This window comes from Chamaea fasciata, unplaced genomic scaffold, assembly GCF_029207755.1.
Source record: "Chamaea fasciata isolate MVZ Bird 193981 ecotype frontalis unplaced genomic scaffold, bChaFas1.0.hap1 SCAF_30, whole genome shotgun sequence".
Taxonomy (NCBI): Eukaryota; Metazoa; Chordata; class Aves; order Passeriformes; family Sylviidae; genus Chamaea; species Chamaea fasciata.
Genome location: NW_027094115.1, coordinates 1089128 through 1110738, shown reverse-complemented (window position 1 = coordinate 1110738; position 21611 = coordinate 1089128). Strand labels below are relative to the sequence as shown.

General features: G+C 47.2%; 2 protein-coding genes across 4 annotated transcripts in view; one reads left to right on the top strand and one right to left on the bottom strand.

The window, feature by feature from the left end:
* The window catches only part of LOC136302643 (hexokinase-2), a 28585-nt gene extending 24165 nt beyond the window's left edge, over nt 1-4420 (top strand). The window contains exon 18 of the mRNA XM_066206107.1: nt 266-4420. Coding sequence (XP_066062204.1) covers nt 266-410 — 145 coding nt within the window. The 3' untranslated portion in view covers nt 411-4420. The remainder of the gene's footprint in view (nt 1-265) is intronic.
* A 696-nt stretch (nt 4421-5116) lies between these two features.
* On the bottom strand, nt 5117-21543 carry GMCL1 (germ cell-less 1, spermatogenesis associated). Of its 3 annotated transcripts, XM_066206212.1 has the most exons (14): nt 21282-21538; nt 20743-20866; nt 17907-18003; nt 17474-17571; nt 16880-16992; nt 16343-16408; nt 16094-16178; nt 15826-15916; nt 15474-15614; nt 11962-12031; nt 8713-8788; nt 7846-7991; nt 7587-7674; nt 5117-6472 (listed from the first exon to the last, which is right to left on the bottom strand). In XM_066206212.1, exons 1-14 carry the CDS (start codon nt 21455-21457, stop codon nt 6344-6346), a joined length of 1500 nt encoding a protein of 499 aa, XP_066062309.1. In that variant the 5' UTR covers nt 21458-21538; the 3' UTR covers nt 5117-6343. The 3 variants fall into 3 exon arrangements, with proteins under 3 accessions (XP_066062309.1, XP_066062308.1, XP_066062310.1); XM_066206211.1 differs by lacking the exon at nt 5117-6472 and having other exon boundaries at nt 6482-7674; nt 21282-21543; XM_066206213.1 differs by lacking the exons at nt 5117-6472; nt 21282-21538 and adding an exon at nt 18527-18671 and having other exon boundaries at nt 6482-7674; nt 20743-20824.
* Between the last annotated feature and the right edge of the window lie 68 nt (nt 21544-21611).

The following is a 21611-nucleotide window of genomic DNA, read 5'->3' as shown; positions in this document are numbered from 1 at the left end:
CTTCCTTCCTTCCTTCCTTCCTTCCTTCCTTCCTTCCTCCCTCCCTCCCTCCCTCCCTCCCTCCCTCCCTCCCTCCCCTCCCTCCCTCCCTCCCTCCCTCCCTCCCTCCCTCCCCTCCCCTCCCTCCCCTCCCTCCCCTCCCCTCCCTCCCCTCGGGGTCTGCATTGCTCTTTGAGGCTCTGTGCAAGGCAGATTGGGGGTTGGCACTGACACCTTTACCCCACGGCCGATTAATTCAGAACCTCTCCCTCTCCTTCCCCTGCAGCTTCTCCAGCGTCTTGCACGAGACAGTGAAGCAGTTGTCCCCCAAGTGCGAAGTGACCTTCCTGCAGTCAGAGGACGGCAGTGGCAAGGGCGCTGCACTCATCACGGCCGTGGCCTGCCGCATCCGCGAGGCTGGGCAGCGGTAGAGGGAGGCAGGTTTGCCCAAGAGCTTGGTTTCGGCTAAACAGAACATTTCCTCACCCGATCCCTCTCTCTCTCTGCACACACTCACACACCCATGCAGCCCCTCCCCTCTAAGCAGACTCGTAGCTTTACTTGTTCTCTCAGGCACCACGGTGGGACTGGAGACGCCGTGGGCCCTGTACAAAGTGTTGTCGTAGGAGTTTCCTTGCATGCCATAAAACTGCCTGTCGAGTAAAGCTCCCAGTGTCTCTTGGCTTCTCCCTGCATTTCCAGGTGGAGCTGGAGCTGTCCCACCCGCAGCCTCCATCACACCCCAGCTCCCCTCCCACTGCTCCAAACCACTGGCCCTCCGCTGACAGCAGTAGGGATAACACTCGGATAATTAAGACACTGCATTGTCACTTTAACAGTACCTATTTATGTATGTCGGAGTTGTAGCCGTCTGTGCTGTAGAAGCAAACCTCTAAGATTGGGCTAAAGACCTCCACTAGTCTTTTACCCTGATCAAGGCTGTATTATTTCCATGAAAGTCATGGTAACTATTAAAGCACAGGGTGCAGAATTCCACCGGCGTGGCTGTGGCTGCACTGGAGATACCACGTATCTCCCTTGGTGAGCAATACTAGAGAACCTGCTGGAGCCGGGCTGGAGGGGGCCCTCAGCCGGCCTCTGGCAGAGCACGTGCCTGGAAATAATTGGGGACTCAGGGTCTAATCTCATTTCCTGACCTCTCACCCACACCCTGAATAGTGTGTATGTGGCGTGTAAGTAGGCTAAGTAGGGCCGTGTTTCATCCCAGGACACCACCACCCCTTCCCTGGTGCATGTGCAGGCACGAGGAGCTGCTCCCACAGGTCAGTGTCTCCCCTGCCAAGCTCCAAACTCATGGCCGTGTGTCTTGCCCCTGGTGTGGAGAGTCTGGTTTGCTTTGTGTCTGTGAAATAGTTCTGTGGCTGCAGCCTTTAGGTGGCACCTGGATTTATACACTGTATATTTATGTTTTAAGAGATCTGATGTCTTTTTATGTACATAGTCTCGGGGGGGGGGGTGTATCACTGGGTTTTAATGTCACCTTTTCATGTTGTTGAAGAACAGAACAGAGTAATTATTTTCTTTTTCTTCTGTCGTGTAATTTTTTTTTTTTTTTAATTTAAAATTTTCTTGGGGTAGACTGGAGAAAGAGACCCAAATACCTGAGGATGGTTTTACAAGAGGTTTGGGCATTCTGACTTTATCACCAGGACAAAAGGGAAAGCATAAAGCCAGGGACGCAGCGTGATGGAGCAGCGGGGCCCTGTGGTGATGCTGTCAGGTTCAGGTTTTAGCTGGGTTTAATCTTAGGAGAGGTTTTATTTTGTCCCCTGCCCTCCCCAGCTGTGCTCTGAAGGTTCCATCCATGGGTGGGTGACATAACCCAGGGCCCTGCAGGGCTCTTGACCTCACGTCACCATCCTGGCTGAGCGCTGGTACTGGCCAAGCTGAGCTCATCTCTCAGTGAGCTGACAGCAGCCGGTGTCACTCCATCCCCACGTGGCATCCTCCGGGCTGCCCAGGAGCATCCCCAAGGACTCCTGTACCTGCAGCATCACTTGTGTGCCATGGCCAAACGCAGGGATCCACTTCTTTCAAGAGAAACCTGGATGAACTAAAAGCTGCAGGTCTCTGCCTCAGTGAGCAGATGCAGACAGAGGGTGGGGGGGGTTTTCCTGTAAATATTTAGCAGAAGTTAATGAAATTCCAGTGATGTACGAAAAAAATAACAACTAATAATCCCCACAAACAGCCCTTCAGATTGGAGGATAGAGTTTTTGTCTATTTTTATGTATATTTTTATACTGCTTGGGGTAACCTCATTACCAAAAGTCTCTCTTCTGTGTTGGGGGTTAAGTTCAGTAGCACAATTATAAAGCAAAATTACTCTTTTGGGCATTTTAAATGCTTATTTTTTTATAAGCCTCAAGACAATTTTAACAGATAAAACCTGTGTATAGAAATTATGTAAGAAACCAAGTTTAGTGGAAGTTTTAGAAGCTGTCAAATAAATCTTTGAAGGATGATACAGAAATCCTCTAATCTGGTACCAAGCAGTTTTGTGTGATTTTTTTTTTTCCTCAGAAAACCAGCATTTTGCCTACTGAAAAATCGAATCAGAAATCTTTTTAGCTGCTACACTGTGCAGAATTGCATTGGCGGCTGTTTTTACTTTTAGCCAGCTGCACCTCTTCTGAAATCCATAGTGTTTTCATCAGTTAGTGAGTGAAATTTTATACAACAGTAGTTTTGGGAGCAGAATGGGAAGGATTGGGGTCTGAGCAGCGCTGCTTTTGATTCAGGCTCTGTTGGAGCAGGGACTGACAGGGTGAGAGGGAAATTGGGGAGCTGAGGTGCCTGGCTTGGAACAGGGTCACCACAGTCCCCTCACCTGTCTGGGGTGAAGGAGGAGCTGTAGCTCCACAGGGGGTGAAGAAGGATCACCTTGAGCTTGCGGGGTGGTGGTGGTGGATTTTTGGCTGGGCTTGGTCAGAGGGATACCCACCTGGGTATCCCAAGGCTCCCATAATGCTGGAAAGCTTTTGCCTAGACTCAGAATCAAGCAGGGTCTGGAATGTTCCCAGTTAAAAGCAGTACTTGAAGCATTACAAGACACCTGTGTTACCTGTGGGTGCAGATCCGCCCTCCTGGGGCTGGAGGGAGGGGTTTGGGGAACACTTGGAGGAGTCTGTGCTCCCTAGGGTCCCCAGGGGGACGAGCACTGGAGGTGTTGAATGTCCAGTCTGACTGTGATGGCTGAGACCAGAACCTCATGCCAAAACGTCGCCATGGGATGTTCTGTGAATGTGTTTAAAATTAAGAAGGGAAGATTAAATCCTAATTATTGATATGAAGGGAAGATCAAATGATTATCTGTAGGGACAGATGGACAGACTGCTCAGCCTAATTTGCCCAGTCTGCATCTTCCCTGCAGCAAGAAGTGCTGCTTTGTGGATTTAGGATGGTTTTGTTTTGCTTGGTTGTTCCCATCTGGATGCATTTTCTTTGCATTCCCAGGGTGCTGGGACAGTCTCTGGCCATGCAGGCAACAGGGAACAGTCTCTGCACTTCCTTCCCTGGCAAATCTCTCCTTGTTGGTACTTTGGACAGGATTTTACTGGGCTTTTAATATATATGTAGATATAGACACAATCATCAAATTACTGAGCCTAGCAAGCAGAATTTACCTCTTCCCTTCCTGGAGTTCAAGGCTGGGAGGGAGAAGCTCATGCTCAGTGGCCTGAGGGGTACAAGGGTATCGGTGGCGCACAGATCTCTGGCCTGGCAGCAGCTTGGGTGCAGTTTGACCCGAGATAACTCAGTGCCTGCTCTCCCTTATCAGACAATCCAAACCCATCTGGCTGTCAGAGAGATAGGAGGGTGAAAGGTCCAAGTGCATGGGAGGGCAGAGGTGTGAAATGGTGGCAAAATGCACCATGCAGGGGTTGTGAGGTAGAAAGTAACAACAAAATAACCTGGAATGTGGGGAGCCCTGGCTCCAGTCCCCTCCCCTCTCCAGATAAGGAAAATGCCAGCTTTGGGTAGATCATTCGCTTGCTCTGGTAGAAAAATGGGCACTGAAGGCAAAAAAAGAGGCAGTTCCTGTTCTCAAGGTAATTTGGAGAGAGGAAAATTCTTTCCCTTGTGACATCCCTGACCAGTCTGAAATCTTTCTGGCCTGAAGCAAAGAAAATGCATCTTGATGTGGGGGCTGGCTCCGTGCGGGCAGGGGAGTCATAAAGCCAAAGACTCTGTGGCTGCTGGCAGAAACGAGTGCTGTAGATTCACCTGATGTTGTTCTTTCGTGTTTACAATATTTATTTTTAGCAATTGACTGCAATGATATTATATATAGGCTTCCTTATTTTTGTACTTTTCATACCGTTTTCCTGAGTGTGGTGTTGTACTGCTCAGCTCCCCTTGGCCACCACTGCTGCTCCTAGTCAGTGACAATAAACGAGAGAAAAACAACCACCACCCATTTCTGGGGTCAGTGTTGTGTGTTTCGGCTCCTGTGCTCCCTTCTCCCCCTCAGCAACCCCTGACAATGGGCACCCCACCCCAAATCCCTGATCCTGGCCCCTGGGAAGAGGGACCCAGCTGGGGAGGGGGTTATTCCCTTGCACTGACAGTGCCCCCACAGCCAGGAGGGCACAGGGAGACCCAGGACACCCAGGGATCAAGGGAAGGAGTTGTTGCCTGGAAAAAAAAAAAAAATAGCAACGTTGAGTTTCCTGCTCCACATCCCACATCCTGGTGACACTGGGTGGGTCTCAGCAGGGGGGGAGCCCTGGGATCCAGAGGGCAGAGCAGGATCAGGCCCTGGCAAGGGTGCAAAGCCCTGCACAGCTCAACCCACCCGCAGCTCAGACTTTGATGTGCTGCAAAAAGCCACCTGGATTTAAGGTACCTGTTCCCTCTGCCATTAATTAGCAGCCCCTGTTGCTTTCAGTTTCCACGGAATCAATTTTAAGGAGTGGGTACTTCTAATTAAAACCAGAGAAAAGTATCTAAATACAATTAATTCAATAAATAAATCTGATGCCATAGCAGCTGAACACCTGAAAATGCTTCTGCCAAAGCTGTGACAACACAAGATCACACTGAGGTGCTGAATCCACAGGGTGAATCCAACACAAAAAGCTATTCTCAACAGGAAAGGACAGACGTGCAAATATTCCACTTGAAATCATTTATTGACACGTTGCCATGTTTTTCTATCTTGCCTAATGCATTTTATCCTTGTTATAAAGTACAAATGGTTTTATATTTTTCTGACATTAAAAAAATAGGCTAATGAGGCAAAAATTCCCAGTTTGAATCAAAAAATCCTGCTGTAAGAATTCAAAATTGTAAGAGACAAACATAAAACCCAACGAAGACTGAAGAGAGTGTACCATGACACGACTCATCCATCAAACCAAGTGGAGAGGAATCTCTTGTTCCCAGCTCTGCCTTTGGATCCTGTGACCTTGCTGAACTGATGTGAAGTCGGTGTTACACATACTACTCAAAAGGCACTCAAAAGTCACAAGTTCCTGAGCTAACACGGAATGTATTCCCAAGGTAAAACAAGCTAAAACAAACGACAGAAAATGTTTAAACAAGCCACAGAAACAAGAGACAGAAAATGTTTAAAAACTGGTATTTGGTTTGTGCGAGTAGAGTCAGCACTCAGCCAACTCCAGCTGAGAGCTGCTGTTGACAGGACTCAAGTGATGGTGAAGACACTGGAGTGTTTGCTGTACATGGAAAAAAGAATTCATTTACGAACATCATTATTAGTAACTTAACCTGCTAAAAGACAGAATTATTGGCTGCAGTGTTAGAACAAGACCAAGAATGAAATGTGTGTGTATGAACTGCACAAAAGGCTTAAATTCAGCAGGCTTAAGCCTCTGTATTTAAAAGGCTTAAATACAGAGGCCTCTAATTTACAGAGATTATTTGGCCCTAATGGAAAAGGACCAGGAAAAAAAAGCAAAATATGGATCTGGCATTTACAGATCACTTATTTAAAAATTCAACAAATAATACAACCAAAATCCACACTAACAAAACCCACACAACCTACAATGTGTGCTCAGAGTCCAACAGGTAATTTCCTAAGTTGTGATCCACACAAATTCTCTATTTCAAATTTGGCTCAGTTTTCACCCAGAAAAGCCGAAGTGTAACACTGCTCAAACATGGAATGGCTACCACCTGACGATGCAGAACAGAAATAAAATTTAAAAATTTTAAAAAGGGTAACTGGTTTTGGCCTACCTAATGTCTGATCTTTTCAGAGCTGCACAGGAGAGCACTAAGGCCAGGGCTGTTGCTATAGTGTAAGGCCTGCCTGTCTGAGCTTTGGAGCAGCATCCAGGGCGGGAGAGGGGCTGCCACAGACCCTAGGGAGGTCTCAGGCTTCCAGATTTTCCAGCTGGGCCTCGTTGTCTGCCCTCTTCTCTGGAGATGTGTACAGGAAGTTGCAGCAGATGTAGAGGGGGAACATCAGGAGTCTGCTGTCCAAATTCATCACTATCTGCTCCTGGAGCACACATGGGACATTTGCGTGGTGAGGGGGGACCAGAAAGCACAACAATGACACAGAAGTCATTCTGCACATCTTAGTGACCACGGATTAAAATCAGAATATAAAAAAAAAGGCAAAGACAGTTCACCTTCACCTCAAGTTTATAACACTGACACATTGTCATCCTGCCCACAGGTCCCACCCCAGAGCTCCCAGCCCTCTGCAGCACAGGGAACAGCCACAGGAAATGCTGGAGCAAATTTTCCCTTCAACATGCTGGGGAGAAAGGGAGTGTTTTCAGTTTTGGGAAGTTTCACCAGGCATTCTGCAACAGTTTATACTTAAAAGCAAAGTTCAGTTCGTAGGTAGGAATTTTTTGGTTTCACTCTAGGATCTGCTTTTGGGGTAGCAAAATTGAAATTTCAACCTCGTGAGGATGCAAAACAATTGAAACTTCAAAACGGAAACTTTACCCTCCAGTGAGGATGGCACTGACCAGGAAAGGTTTTGTGCTCTCACCACCTTTGTAACACTGCTGGCCAGGATTTGAGAAAGTTGATTAAAAAGTCCCACACATGCCTCATTAAATCCTGCGATCAGCAATGGGTGGAAAAAGGCACTTGCTCTAAGAAGACTCCCCTCCTCTCTGGGGCTTTCATCCATTTATTTAATAGAGTAATAAATCCAACCCTTAAACAACATGTAGACATTCTTTTAATTCTTCAGCTTACGAGAGTCTTCAAATTCCGAATCTGCCTCTAAATGAGGAGTCTGATAGACAGATTATGCAGAGGGGTGATGTTGGCAGTGCTGGAAGGCACTGTTCGGAGAGCAGCCGAACATGACACTGGCAGCAGACAGCAGCACCACAGGCACTAATTTCACTAATACGGGAACTAATTTCATATTATCAACAACACTAATGAAACCCACATTACCCTACTCTAGATCCACTTCACAAATTAGCTTAATTACCCACTACCTCTAAGAGGAATGCCTGAGATTCCACATAAGCAATGACAACAAGAACAGCAATTTCCCCTTCAAAGCATTGGTGACTTCTTAGCATTTTTTTCATGCCTTGAACTCCACCATTCAAGTTCAACAGCTCACAAGCCCACAGACACACCTGGTCCTTCTCCAGCGTCAGGATCTGATAGCCCGTTGTCCTGCTGCAAATCATCTTCCCGCTGCCATCAAACGAGGCCAGGCGTAACCTGGGGACACAACAGTGTAATCACTTCAGTCTCCCGTATTTTTTCAGCACAAGGAGTTTCTCCTGAGGAGACTGGGTAACATTTTTTAATGTCACTGACTCGGTGGCAACACCACCTAATGCCGGCAGGGCTGGCAGCCCTGAGGGAGCCCCCATGCCCCTGGGCTGGCACCTGAAGGCGATGTTGCGGCGTGGCTGCAGGCTGACGGAGCCGCTGCATGGCTGGTTCAGCGTGTTGCGCTTGAAGATGATGTAGCGGTTGGTGTAGGTCACCAGCAGGTCCAGGCCAAAGTTGAAGCCAGTCCAGCGCCAGCAGTACTGCAGGACAGAGGGGACACAGAGGGGACACGGCCCAAGGATGGGCTGCGACATGGAGCGGGAGTGCCACGCCAGCTCCGAGGAGTCAGTCCTGGGAATGGGATTTTGGGCTACATTGGGGGGTTCAGGGATCTCTGCCAGCACCTGTCTGGAACACAGAACTCGGTGGGGACAACCTGTACCAGGGGACTGTGTGACAGCTGCTGAGTGTCAGCTGTGTGTGACACATGTCACACCAGTGGGTATCAAATACTCAGCACTGAGTAATGGGGCTGATCTGTGAGGACCAGCCAGGCCCAAAGCACACCTCGGGTCAACAGCCTTGGGTTATGTGACTTCAATGGGAAAAATTAATATTTTCTGTTTATTTCACAAGACCTGTTACCTAAAGATAAAGAGGGCCCTGGCTCTGAATGTTACACATTTTATCTAGACTACTTCCTTTTCCACCTAAGAAGAAAAAGGCACCAGGGATCAGAGCTCTATTTGACTGTCCGGACTAACAGTTTTCCCAGCCTCACAGGACAAGAGCAAAGTGAAACACCAGTTCCTTTCTCCTTGTAGAGACAATTGCTTCCACCCCTCTGGGGATAAAAAAAAATGGTATCTTTTTCCATAACATCATTTGGATGCAGTTTGACAATGAGGACCTACATGATTTGGAAATGCCTGATTTGTCTCAGCCATGCCAGCTCTGCAGTTTGCCACATGCCACACTTACATCACCATCCTTGGCCAGTTTGCGACCACACCTCATGCTGTTTCCTTCCAGTTCCTCTTTATTGATTTCTTGAGGCCTGAAAAAAACCCAAACCAGCATCTTTAAGGACACTTCAACAGTTTTGTATGATACCTTAATGTGGGGAAGATGAACAGACTGGAGTAAAGTCGTCTGACCACACAATCATGGAATACCCTGAGCTGGAAGGGACCCACAACTGACCCTTCTTTAAGCAGAGGTGTGACTGGATGAGCTCCCAGAGCCTCTTCCATCCCAAACTGTCCCATAAACATACACCTATACTACAAAACAGGTTGTGATGCCTCAGTTAGGCAGACTTCTTTTACAAAATAACTTTTCCATATAACAAAATAATAGCTGCTGCAATAAAACACGTTCTCCCAGCCTTGTAAAAGCCCAAGTGTTTTTTAAACACAGCAGGCTGACTTCTTAGGCACAACCAGAGACAAGTGCTGGGGCACAGCTGCAGGGCTCTGCACAACAGCAGTGCAATGAAGCAGCAGCCACGAGACACTGGGAGAGGTTTCTCAAGAGGCTGGTTATGCAACTTGGCTAAAAAAATCCACTTCCCTTCAGTGCTCATGAAGTGCCAGAGCCTCTCAGAGCTCCTGGGATGCCAGAGCCCTCATCTGTGTCATCCCAGACCAACCTCAGCTCCTCTCACCCAACAGTTCCCCTGTGTCCAACACGGAGAACAGCCTTGCAGAGCCAGAACGACAGAGAACAGTCTCGATTTTCCAGAAGTGTGTTGCGCACTTTGCTTCACACACCATGACATCATTAACCCAACACCCACTGCTAGAAAGTGTTCAAGTTACACCAGGCCGAGGGCTGGCAGTGAACTCTGTTAATCCTAGTGACATCAACCCCTGCAAACCCACAAGACACAAGAGTGTCCTCCAAGCCAGAAGAGACGCAGCATCTGTCCTCCTATTGCTCACACTCCACAGCAACTTGCAGCTAAAGCTTTTATAAATTCAGCCCAGGTCTTTTCTCTTGTTTCTGTAAAAAACAATCCTGGGAGGTGAAATGTTCAAAGAACAGGTTATGCACACAAGCTCATCACACTTGAACAAATTCATCCAGGAACCTCCCGTGTGCTTTTCCACATCTTCCAGCTGAACTGGTTCTGTAGCTGACCTAAATGCAGTAATGGTGATAAAGGATTTATTTCTGTTTAATTAGTGACGAATTTTACAAATATTTGTCCATAATGCACAGACTGACATTAATATCCCTCTCTCCATCCCGCTAGCAGCCTCAGACAACGCAGAACTTCAGCTTTAACCACTTCCGCTGGCTGCCACACAGTGAACAGTGGAGTTATTCTGCTTCCTTCTTACGCACTGCCAGAGACTGCTAAAAGCAGAAGTGAGTCCAGTCCCAGACTTGAAAGATCTGTCTGGCTTCTGCCACAAAACACACGTTTAATCAAAAAAAAAGTGATCGACTTTAACACAACAAGTAAACCCTGAACAGTTCAAAGCCACAAACTCTACTGCAAACACTAAAAAATTCTCCAATTCTGAAGAGTGAATAAGATGTTTAATCCTTTTAAATGCAAATTCAAAAAGTAGAAGGGAAACACTTTCTTCTCCTCCCCTCTCTAAAGTTACCATGACAAAGCACATCACACGTTTCCAAGCAGCGACGTTCCCATGCTGGCAGTGTTAGAATAAGCAGGTACGATTATGCCCTACACCAGGTGGGATATGGAAATAGAGCCTTACTTCAGCTCAGAGGAGTCAGATTCATGTCTTGCTCTGATTCCTAAGTCTGCTTCCTTACCCCTGAGGGAAAACTTGTTTGATATTGACATGGGCAGTAGGTGTGAGAGGAAGTGCAGCAGAGATGGATAAACAATGAGCTTATAAAATGTGAATTCTTTTCCTCCAGCATGTTGGTCAAATGGCCAAAACATTTGCGCTAACACAAAGGAACAGTTGCATATGTACCCTTCTAAGGCTGAGATTTTTGGTTTTCACTGCCTTAGAAGAAATAATAAACCCATACTGCAAAAGAGAAAACTCGACAAGCAAGAAAAATGTGTGAAAATACTCTGCCCATTCCAAGAGCCATTGAAATTCTCAGCTGTAGCTAAATTTTAAAATTGCTCTTTTCCAAGCCGGATGATCCTCATCATCCTCACTGCAGCTCTGCAGGAACTCACTTTTCCAGAAGCATGTGTATCCAGTGGCTGACAATTCACATGCTCCCACTGCACTGAACTACCAAAACACATCACAATTAGCAAATACAGCGTCTTCTCTCGTACCAGAATTCTGATGACTCACTTCCCTATGAACCGTGTTTTCCCATGAGCCAGGATGCTCTCAGATACAGCCACAGCAGCATTGCAAAAGCCTTCCCAAGAGAACAGCATCAGAAACAAGCCATGGCCACCCAAAATTCATCTGCAGGAACTGAATGTGAGTCACAATTCTGCACTTCACCTCCACCGCTTCTTAAGGGACTGCTACCTAAGAGAACAGCTTTTAAAGGTCTTGGCTATTCTTCAGACAAGAGTCTGGGGCTTTTCTGAAGCTCCTGTTACAACCCAACACGTCCCTGCCCACAATGGCACCTCCTGGGTGACACAGCTACAGGACAAAGGAGCAAGTCAGTCTGCTGAGTTTGGGGAGGTAATAGGCATTTTGCAGCTGCCTGACTTGGCATTTTTTCTCCGCAAAACACTCTAGAAGCCAGGACAGAAGACAAAGGCAGGATCAACTTCCCCAGCTACATTTAGCCATAGTTTTGGTGTTAAATCGGGGACCTGGCTCACTGCAGCATGGCCAAGAGCGAGCGGAAGGAAGAGAAACAGTTTGATGGCCAAAGTATCCTTAAAATAAAAGGCTCAGAAATTACCCCTTCACAGCCTCAGCACAGATTACCAGGTGAAGTACTAGTGAGAAGCATTACCCGACATAAAAGAAAATACAGAACTCATGTCCCCCCCCCAGCATTTCCCTCTGGTCCCATTAGACCCGTTTTCCAGAGTTCTACTGGTTGAGGGATGGGAGACCAGCCAGCCCAAGGGAACAGAGAGCTCCACAGAGATTAACAGTTTAAAAGCACTGAAGTATGCTTCTCAGCCCCCCCCCCAAAAAAAAAGAAGCATGCTTCCCTCCCTCCTTTTAATGTAAACTCCAAAATAATTCATGTCAAAATTTCTATGAGAGGAAGGTTTCTAATTCAAGGAACAAATAAAACCTGTAATATACCTACCCAATATCATTGTCTTGTTCTGCTCTGAGCATGGCAAACCACTGCTGTTTGTAAACAGAGGACAGCCATTCTAAAATTAGAAAAAAAAAAAAAAAGGCTTGGTGTTATCTTTGGAGCTGGGAATGGGGATGGTCATATACATTCGAAATAGAGAAATAAAATTACATTGAAATGATAAAGCTACACTTATGAACTGGACAGTCTATGCAACCCACTCTCGATAAATCCCTGCATCCTGCGTTCTCCAGCTCCCAGCCTCAAGCACAGAGGAAGGGATAAACATCCACAACTACCAGGCAGTCACTCCAGACTATGTTCATCTCCTCAAACATCCAGTGCTGCTACAAGTGATGCAACTCCACACATTTTCTCAGCACACAAAGCTCCATTCAGCCAAGGAGTTTGTTAACAAGCTCTTGGGAGAAGCTGTTTTCTGAAACCCCTGTGGAATTCTACGTAAGTTAAGGAACAAAAAAACACAATCAAGGAATAAAAGAAAACAGTGACTTAACACAAATACGGCAAAACAAACAGAAGTTGTACCCTACTAAGAATAAACATAAATCATGTCTTCCTTGGAGAACACACAAAGATTTTATTGGCTGTGTTAATGTAATGTTGCAACCAAGAGATAAAAGAACAAAACTCAATAGTCTGCCAGGCAGTTACACAAAAGGGATCCCAAAGGCATGGGGTGTAAGAAGTTCTCAGCCAAGATAACAAATGGGGCAAGGGGGCAGGGTCACACATGAGAACCAGCCCTGAGAAATAGTCTGGGTGAGAGAATAGGGAGAGCCAATGAGACCAAAAACAAACCAGGAAGCTGGTGAATGTGACAGAAGGGAGGAGGGGAGAGATCACGGAAGGAAAACTTAAAACAAGCCTTTGTCCCACCGACCCTAGAGTGAAAGTACAGACTGTGATAGGAGCAAACTGGGAATCAACCAAGGTACAACAGAAAATAAAAAATGGATTAAGGAAACCTACACGGGTAAGGAACAGAGAATGGATGTGCTAGAAAGGAAGGAAAAAAGTACCAGGAGGGAGAGCATCTTCTCTCTTTGTGCATATGCATGTATCTATTTCCTACCTCTCATTTCAGCTGCAGTTCCTCTGTTGATTTATGAAGAGGGAAAGCACAGCTGAGGAAATGTTCACAAGCCACCAAATAAAACAGAACGACAAACACTCTGCTAACACAGACACATTATAAATTCCTGTCTCTTGCACCTTTTCTGTACAATGACCAGACTGCTGTGAACTCCTAACACAGAATTTCAGTTTTCCCCTTCAGGACCTACACACAGAGAATATATAAACAAAAAATTGAATAAATAATCATAGAACTACTTTCAACTACTTGGTGTGATTTGCTTCTCTACTTCCTTGAGAACAATTTCATCTGGAATAATCTAAAAGGCTTCCAGCAGAACACAAATTACCCAGCAATGGCCCTGTCTGCAGCCTCTCAGGTATGAAGTATCACCTCAAATACTGAATGCTGGCAGCCAACACGGCCTGTTCCAAAGTGCAGCCCAGGAAGGATTTATCTCAACCTCCTTGTAAATGAAGAGCAAAAGTTCTGATCTTAACACAGCTTGTGGCTACACCCTGGCACGAACAGATTACAAGGTCAGGCAAGTACCAAACTCTAAAAGCACTTCTCAACACACAGATCATCCTCCTGCACACAGCACGTGCCCTGTGTCCCCTTTCCCTGCAGCACAGTGCCACCCAGCCAGCATCCTGTGTCCCCTTTCCCTGCAGCACAGTGCCACCCAGCCAGCACAGTGCTCATTGCAGCTCAGGGATTGCCTCCCTGCAGAGCCAACGCTTGTGAGCTGCGCACAAATTTCACTCTTCTTCAATGAGCACAAGGAAATCAGACTCAAAGATGCAATAATCTCAGAACAATTCTTCCTCTGACAGACGTGAGTAAAGGCTTCAGGGTATGAGAACAGACAACATTTATCCACCGAAGAGCACTAGGAAAAGGCTGCCCATCACACTGTAAGTGGTAACAACAGACATCAGGAGGAGGAAATCACGTGTAGCTCCAGAAAATTTCTGGTTTGCAACATCTTAGTGACATGCTGACAAAGCCACTTCACAGGGATACAAATCCACCGCTCTCCTGTGTCACCATTAAAGATCTAAATAGTCATTCACCTGAAGTCATTTTTTCTAATAACCTTTGCACTCTGCCTATACCAGCCTGTACCAGCAACACTCTGAAGTGAGACGGATTATATTTACTTTACACATCACTTATACATGTAAAATATCACGTATTAAAGCTGAGATCTGTTCCTTTGGGATTTTTATGCACAACAAAATGTTATCAGACATCAGCAGCAGGATCAGAAATGGCTTTTCATTTTCCAGTGATACGGAGATGTTAGCCTCAGTAATCTCTAATAATGTGAAATGGCATTTCCCCTCTCTGGGCTTCAAAAAGCACCAGGCCCTAGGAGGAAGATGTATTTTATACAAGTCAAAATGCAGACAAATGAACAAGAGTGGAATACCTGAATATCCTCTCTGCTCCAAATCATCCTAAATCTCTATTAGTAAATAACATTTCATTTGGAAGAGGGAAGAAGAGCTCACAGCATCCTGTGCTTTTCATTCTAATTTTAGGGTTTTATTCCAAATCCTATCAAAACCCATTCAGCTCTTTTCAGAAACTAATAGCTAGAAAACAGTTGAGTCTCAGCAAGTTTTACTCTCCCAAAAGGAAAGTATCTGCTTATCTGGGCCCCCTGGGAACATTTAAACATTGATAAAGTACTACATATCTATTGCAGAGCATTTTGACAACTTGACTGATAAGCACAATTGCTTATCACAGGGTGATGACACCTACATGGGTGCCTTTGCAGACTTTTATGCCTGTAATTTTCATAATCAGCCTCTGCTGAATCTTCAACCACAAATCAGATGCAGGACAGGCTGGGGAAAGCACACAGAACGTGATCAGTCAAGAACAACCATGGAATGATTTGGGCTGGGAAAGTCCTCTAAAGTCATGGATCCAACTACTCCCCCAGCACTGCCAAGGCCACCACTAACCCGTGTCCCCAGGTGCCGCATCCACACGGCTGCTCAATGCCCCCGCAGACAGGGACTCCACCCCTGCCCTGGGTGGCTGTGCCAGAGCTGGACAACCCTTTCCACAACAGAATGAATTCTTCCAATATCCAACCTGAACCTCCCGAGACAGTTTCTTCTTGTCCTGTCCCTATTCCCTGGGAGCAGAGCCTGACACCGCCCGCCCCCCCCCCCACCCCGCTGCCCCCTCCTGTCAGTAGCTGTAGAGAGTGAGAAGCTTTCCCCTGAGCTTCCTTTTCCACACCTCCCTCAACTGCTCCTCATCAGACTCATGCTCCAGACCCTTCCCCAGCTCTGTCCCTCTTGGGACATGCTCCAGCACCTCACTGTCTCTCTTGGGGTGAAGAAACTGAAGCTAGGAATCAAGGTGAGGCCTCAGCTGTGCCCAGCCCTCAACTCACCAGAGGGCAGCAGCGCATCTCTCTCCACGATTCTAGCTGAGGCCAGGTCACTGATGATGTACTGCAGCCTCAGGTGTGCGAACACAGGAAGGAATGCATTCCCCTGCGCCAACTCCAGGAAGGAAACGTCACCTCCAAACTCTGTAACACACAGCACCCACATTATGATTTGCCTCCCTAAATATTTTCCAGACCCTGTTTACACTGGGGGTTTTACTTATTGATTAGAGAAAGTTACCATGGGCATTTAACGGCTTTTATTTTATTATGGTTATTTAATAGCTTTTGCCACTAAAATTAAGAAGTGACTCATGTTTAAACCCCAAACCAAGGCCTGGCTAACTCTTCCTACCTCTCCTGCGCTCAGCAAACCAGGCATCAGCTTCAGTTAACACCTGCTTGAAAGACCCATTCCAAGAAGGCACAAGCTGAAGGAACATCCACTGGACAAAACAAATAAATTATAGTGAGTCAGTTGAAGAAGATTTCAGGTAAGTAATCTGTGTGTTAACAAGAGACATTTCCACAGTGCATTCATTTCTACGGAAGTTCTGCTACTCCATGAAATACTTTCGGTCAACCCCACAAAGGTTCCACTGCATTGAACCCCAGGCAAGTACCTTTTTGAGAGCAGTGTACACATCCATTTCCACCTGCAGCACAAACAGGTTGGAGGAGCTGATCAGCTGCTTCATGAGGTTTATGCTGGAAAAAAAATCAATTGTAACAGGTCAGTCAGACAAAAAGAGAGAAAGAAGGGGAGGCAGGGAACAAGCAACCAGAAACAGCCCAAAAAGCAATCTGCAGTGAGCTCCAGACTTGGGCAGGGACTGTCCTTCATCCCTGCAAGGGAAGTGCAGGCCCAGTACCTGAGCTCCTTGAAGAGTCCGACACTCTGGTGAGTCATCAGATTGTTCAAGAGCCACTCAAGGCACCTGCATGGAAAGCAAGGAATTAGGACCTTTGCTTGTTTCCTCTCTATGTCAACATTCCTGCAACAGCTGCTCCCTCCGTAGATTTGCAGACAACGCTAAGATGGGTGGGACTGTGGATCTGCTGGAGGGCAGAAGGGTTCTGCAGAGGCATCTGGACAGACTCAATCAATTCAGATTAGGTACTTGATTCTTTTTTTTCTTTCCTCTTTGGGTGGTCAGGAATAGACTGCCCAGGAATGTGGTGGAATCACCACCCTGAAGTGTCTGGATCTGGCTCTCGATTATGTGGTTTAGAGGTTTCAGTGGTAGTGCTGGTTGGATGGTTGGACTGGATGATCTCTTCCAACCCTGATATTCTATGGTTCTATTCTAAAAAAATATTAAAGCAATTAACCTGGTTGTTATGGTACCGTGTGTAAATTCACTGATAACTGGCAAAGTCCAAAACAGCTTGGAGACAGTAATTCTTACTTTTTCTTCACAGAGTCCAGCCCATACGTCCCTGCAGAATTATAATAACCACACACAGTTTGGGCAGTGATGGTTTCCTTCATTGTTTCACCACATTGCTGGATTAAGCCATCCTGCAGGGAAGAAAAACCACGCAAATGTTCTGAGTGTTCATTTCCCAACAGGAAATGTCAGACACTGTGCTGTTCATACAGATTTTCATGCCTGAGCCATCCCCAAAGTCCCACAGGCTGCAGTGGGACCGGTGCCATGCTGTTCAAAACATTTAAACCATCATTCCTCAGAAACACAGATGTTCCTTGAGAATATTTCCCACGAAAGAAAAGGGTACTGAATGCCTTCAGGGTAGAGCAAGCGAGCTCCAAAACCTATTTAATCTACTTTTGGATATCAATCTCAAATCACTTAATCTCACATCTCAGTCTTAGTCACAGCATTTTTCAATAAACCCACTGCATCATGTTTGGCTTTCTCCCCAGTTAGCATGAAAAGCTGATTCATTCCTCTGGATGAAAAAGGCCACGTGGGCGAGATATTCTGAACCGCTGTGTTTCTTTTCAGGTAAGGACAGGAACAGTGGCATTTCCAACTTACGAGCTGCAGCATGCAGGCTGCCGCCAGCAGGGCGACCACGCGGCTGGGGTTGATCAGGACATCATCTCTGTAGAGTGAGCCAAAAGCCACCTGCAGGGCTACAAAGAGAACAGGAGTCAAACAGAGACACAACACTGAGCACGGGGCAGTAAAGAATCCTTAAATACAACCAAACCCCTTCACTACACGCCTTCTCTATGGCCTCAGTGCTGGCTCTTTATCTAGAGCAACTGACCAGATAGAAAACACAACATGAGGCAGTAACCAATCCATTACTGAGCACCCACAACTTAAGCAAACTCTTCAGCACCCCTGAGAGCTGAAAAAGAGGCGCAGAAAAAGAAGCTAAACCTCGTGAGCCTTCTCTGAACATCACGAGGTTTAACTTAACCTCTCCCTTCAGGGTTTTGTTAAAAGGCTCCCTTTTACTTACCTTCTACATCAATATTTTGATCAGGAATCTCCAGCTCTATGACATTCATGCTGGATTCTTTCCAAGAACCACTGAACATACTGGAAAAGTAGCCTGACTGTATGAAGGAAGAGAGAAAAAGAACGGAACTAAGAGATTTCATCCCACTTGAAACTGCCAAAAGCAGCACATGGAACTAAACACAGTTAATATTTACCTTTATGCGGAACAAAATATATTAAGGGAACTTTCACAAGCTAAAACATTCGGACAGACTCAAGGGGCTGATTGTAGTTGCTGTTTCTGCACTCAAAATGCCTACAGGAAAATTTGGGCTACGTGTCTGTGTGTAACCAGAGTAAGGAAAGAGTTTGAAAAGGCCAGAAAAGTTATACAAGCACTCTTCCCACAAACCATATCACCAGTGGGGACAGAATTAGTCCAAGAACTAAGTCCTTAAGGTTACTGGCAAACAACAAATCCTGCAGGCATTAGGGAATGCCAGTTTGGGAACTGGGGGGGGACCAAAAAAGGCATGCAAGACATACAAATTACTGTACAAGGCTGTAGCCTCATACCACACATAGGAGACACACACACACCCACACCCACATACACACACACCATTTACAGCAATATACCTTTTATTATTAAGTGAAAAGCACATAAAACTAGAATTTGATGTTTCCATCCAAAGAAAGGGAAAGATAATGTTCTACTAGGGTTCCTGATTTTCCTTCCCAGCAGCAGATGTGCCCATTATGAGATGCTATCAATGAAGTTTACCTGAGAGATCAGAAAAATAAAGTCTATTTGTACAGCACCACATTCCCTGACCTTTTCCCTCAGCATTTCAGCTCAGGGCAGCAAATAATACAAACCCCAATTTTGATTTCATTTGATAAGGTCAGTATTTCTGAACCCTTGGCATATCCCTAATCTGAAACACATATCATGTTCCTATCAAACCCAGGACCTCACTCATCTTTGTCCTCCTCATGAGGCTGCCTCAGCTTTGCCACAGAGATCAACTCCCCAGTTTCATAAAGATTTATCATTTTTGTAACAGCATCATGAAAAAGAAACTCCCTCACTTCTCAGAGCTGCTGTGACCAGGCAGAGCAGCACCTTACTGTCCTTCATGGAACTTGAGGCAGTGCTTGGAGAGAGCAGGGGAGCAGAAACAGCCAGGCTGAGTCTGCTCAGGAGCACAGAGGAGGAATCACAATGGCATTAAGAGTCATTTACACGGAGTTATTTCTAACCTCCAGCACTAGTTTACCTACAATAACATAACTGCAATGCAGGAGTGTGCCCTGAAACAGAACCTGCCTGAGGGGAATGGTGAACTCCCCCCGTAAGAACATTGCTCCTACAAGGCCTCTATAGACAACACCTCGCAACTTTCAAACCCCTCTAAACAGCTGCATCCACAGAAGGAACTTCACACCCAATTTCAGTCACCAACCCGCCTAAAGGTCTCAGGAGCAGCTTCACCAACTTGAGATGCAGCAACCACAAAGCCAGAGTGACAGGAAACACCAGCAGCCTGAGGCCACAGCAGTGCTGTGCCCACCCTGCTCAACCCAGCCGTGCCTGTCCCCCCCTGCCTGGGGTGCAGAGCGGCAGTGGGAGCTGTGTCTGCCAACTCTGCTCCTGCCACACACACCCCACGGTCTCCTCAGTGCCACTACTCCCACTCTGGCTCACACAGAGGACTCTCTTGCCTTCACTTTATGCTTGTTAAAAGCTTGTAATGCTTCTTGCCTAGAAGAAAGCAATGAACATGCAAGTAATTGCTAAAACTGCTCTGGAATTCGGGCACTGACACAGCAACAGCCACAAAAAAATCCAGAATTTGCGCTTCATGTCACTTGCTGCACCAGAGAAACTGCAGCCACATGCAGAGCACCTCCCAGTTCCACCGTGTCACACCCCTGCTCTGGCTCCCACTGCAGCTGACACACAAGTGCCATCCTGTCCAGGTACAACACCCTGAGGGCTTCACATCGACCCCTGCCAAGGCCAGAACCCCTGAAAGACATGGGCACAAGTGAATTCAGTGTTTCAGGGCACAGTCATGGCTCCTCCCTGCTTCTGCCACAGCAGGAGTGACACAGAACAGACAGTAAAACCAACAGCCCCTCTGCACTCCCAAAACACAGACACAAAGGAGGACACCTGAACACAAGCCCAACAGAAAATGTTTATGGAAACAGCATTGTTTCTGGACGTATGCACTGAGGTTTATTCCTCTTTAGAGTTCCTGAGAAAACATTCCTCCTGCAACAGCAGGGAAGCTGCAAGGGATCCTTCTGCAAAGGCTTGTAAAAATCACATAACACCTACAGAGGCCCAGCACCAGCAATTTCCCTGCAGGTCCCTGCACACAAGTCCAGTAGACAGCAAAACTGAGCTGGGGCACCACAGGCTTTAAAAATCCCTTCTGGAAGCACCCCCTTTGCCCTGCAAGAATATTCACATCACAGGAGTCTCTCAGCCATTTGTTCAGCAAACAAGAACATGTTCTCAGGACATCTAAGACAACTGTCAGCACTGTTTTCACAGAGGATGCACCAAGATTAAGAACAAAATAAATTAAACAAAATAATTAAGCAGTAAGAGAGAGAAGCAAAGGAATTTTGCAAACATGAAGCTACAGCTCTGCTTCCCAATATTGCCAACAGGAGTTGGTTAACTGTTTGCATCTGCAAAAAGAGTGAAAGTCCTAAATATAAAGCAGAAAAAAAAAAAAAAAGAAAAAAAAAGAAAGCTCTCCAGTCACACTTCACAGTTCTCAGACATCCTATTTATTAAAAACGCAGTTCCCACAGGGAGTTAGAAAGGAGCCACTTACCTGACATAAATAAATCTTGTGCAAGTTCCACTCCTCTCCCAGGGCACAAATTTTGATATCACTGTTCTCCCCATTCAAAAACAGAGTCTGATAAATATATTTCGACGTGCTTTTCAATTTTTTCCTAGCAAAAACAAAACGACAAACCACAAGCAGTGAGACACACTCCTTGAAATTCTCCCATTACAGCTGCAACAGTCGGTCTCAAGCCCTCGGGGGGTTCGTCCTGCCCGGCCCAGCGCGACTGCCGCGTCCCCCCCGTGCCCGCCGCTGCTGCCGGGACCTTTCCCGAGCGGCCCAGAGCCACCCCCCGACCCAGGCAGCCCCATGGGAGCGTCCCCCCGACACCTCTCCCCTCCAGCTCCCGCTCCTCCGTGCGCAGCGGGCTCCCAGGGGAAGCCGGGCAGGGCCCTCGAGTGTCCCCGGCCCTGCATCCCCTCTGCCCACCTTATCCCGGCCCCGGCCCTGCAGCTTCCCCAGCACCCCCGGCCCCCTGAGAGCCGGCGGCGCCGGCGCCCGGCCCTCAGCCGCCCTCAAACCTGCGGCCCCGGAGGTGCAGGAGCCGCTCGTCCCGCTCGGCCTCGCCGTCGCTGTCGCTGTCGCCGGTTCCCTCGGCTCCGCTGCGCTTCCTCTTGCCGCCCTTGCCCGCGGCCGCCGCCTCGCCCCGCGGGAGCCCGGCCTTCCGCCGCAGTACGCGGCTCCCCAGCGAGCCCATGGCCGCTCGGCCGCCTCATGGGGCCGGAGCGGCGGCTCGCTCCCGGCCGGCGGCGGCCGCGGCCCCGCAGCTCCGCGCCTGCGCGGGCCGGCGCCTTTCCTGCGCCCCGAGCGGCGGCAGCGAGACACCCTCGTGCCGATTTTAGTCAGGGGTT